The sequence below is a fragment of the Solanum tuberosum genome, unplaced genomic scaffold, assembly GCF_000226075.1.
Source record: "Solanum tuberosum cultivar DM 1-3 516 R44 unplaced genomic scaffold, SolTub_3.0 contig03762, whole genome shotgun sequence".
In the NCBI taxonomy this organism is placed as follows: Eukaryota; Viridiplantae; Streptophyta; class Magnoliopsida; order Solanales; family Solanaceae; genus Solanum; species Solanum tuberosum.
This window is the reverse complement of record NW_006244768.1, coordinates 1-549: the sequence shown is the minus strand read 5'-3', so window position 1 is coordinate 549 and position 549 is coordinate 1. Positions and strand designations below refer to the sequence as shown.

General features: G+C 37.5%; 1 protein-coding gene across 1 annotated transcript; it reads right to left on the bottom strand.

Annotated features, from left to right (window-relative positions):
• Window positions 1-7: 7 nt before the first annotated feature.
• Window positions 8-545, bottom strand: LOC107059451 (salicylate/benzoate carboxyl methyltransferase-like; the record flags this gene model as incomplete). Its single annotated transcript, XM_015305954.1, has 2 exons — window positions 8-289; window positions 360-545. Coding segments are annotated over 2 exons (468 nt in total), but the record flags the coding sequence as incomplete, so codon positions are not given.
• Window positions 546-549: the final 4 nt, after the last annotated feature.

Sequence of the window (549 nt, the reverse complement as noted above, 5' to 3'; positions counted from 1 at the left end):
TTACATTAAGAAAACAAGATGTTAGTAGATCGAAGTGAACCTCATGTATTAAATCAATGAGTGAGTTTGATAGAATATCCAGAGAGGCACAGTGACTTCCATAGGGATCAGGAATGCTCCTTCCCATAAATGTTAAAACCATGTGTCCACCAGTTACTATCTCCTCGGAGCGCAATTGCAGAAACCTTGAGAAATCTTTGTCAAATTGATTCAAGTAAGCTTCAAATACTTGAGGAGGACTTGTCCTTGCTATGTATATGTTGTTGTTGTTCTCAATCTTTTCTGGAGCCTACATATTGTTTCAGTATATCTAGTAAAATATGACAAAAGACCAGAACTAGAAAGAGTTGGTATGATACCTGAGAGAGCCAATGAATACTATAAGATGAGTGAACCAAGTGCAAGCTTTTGCTAGGAAATAGCCGCTCATAAAAGGAACCAGGAATGCCTGATACGAAACAATTTGCTTCTTTGAGATTCGGATAGAAGGATGGAATCGATTTGAAAATAGCGTTGAAGTCATTATCAGGGAGATCATTCAGATAAGCT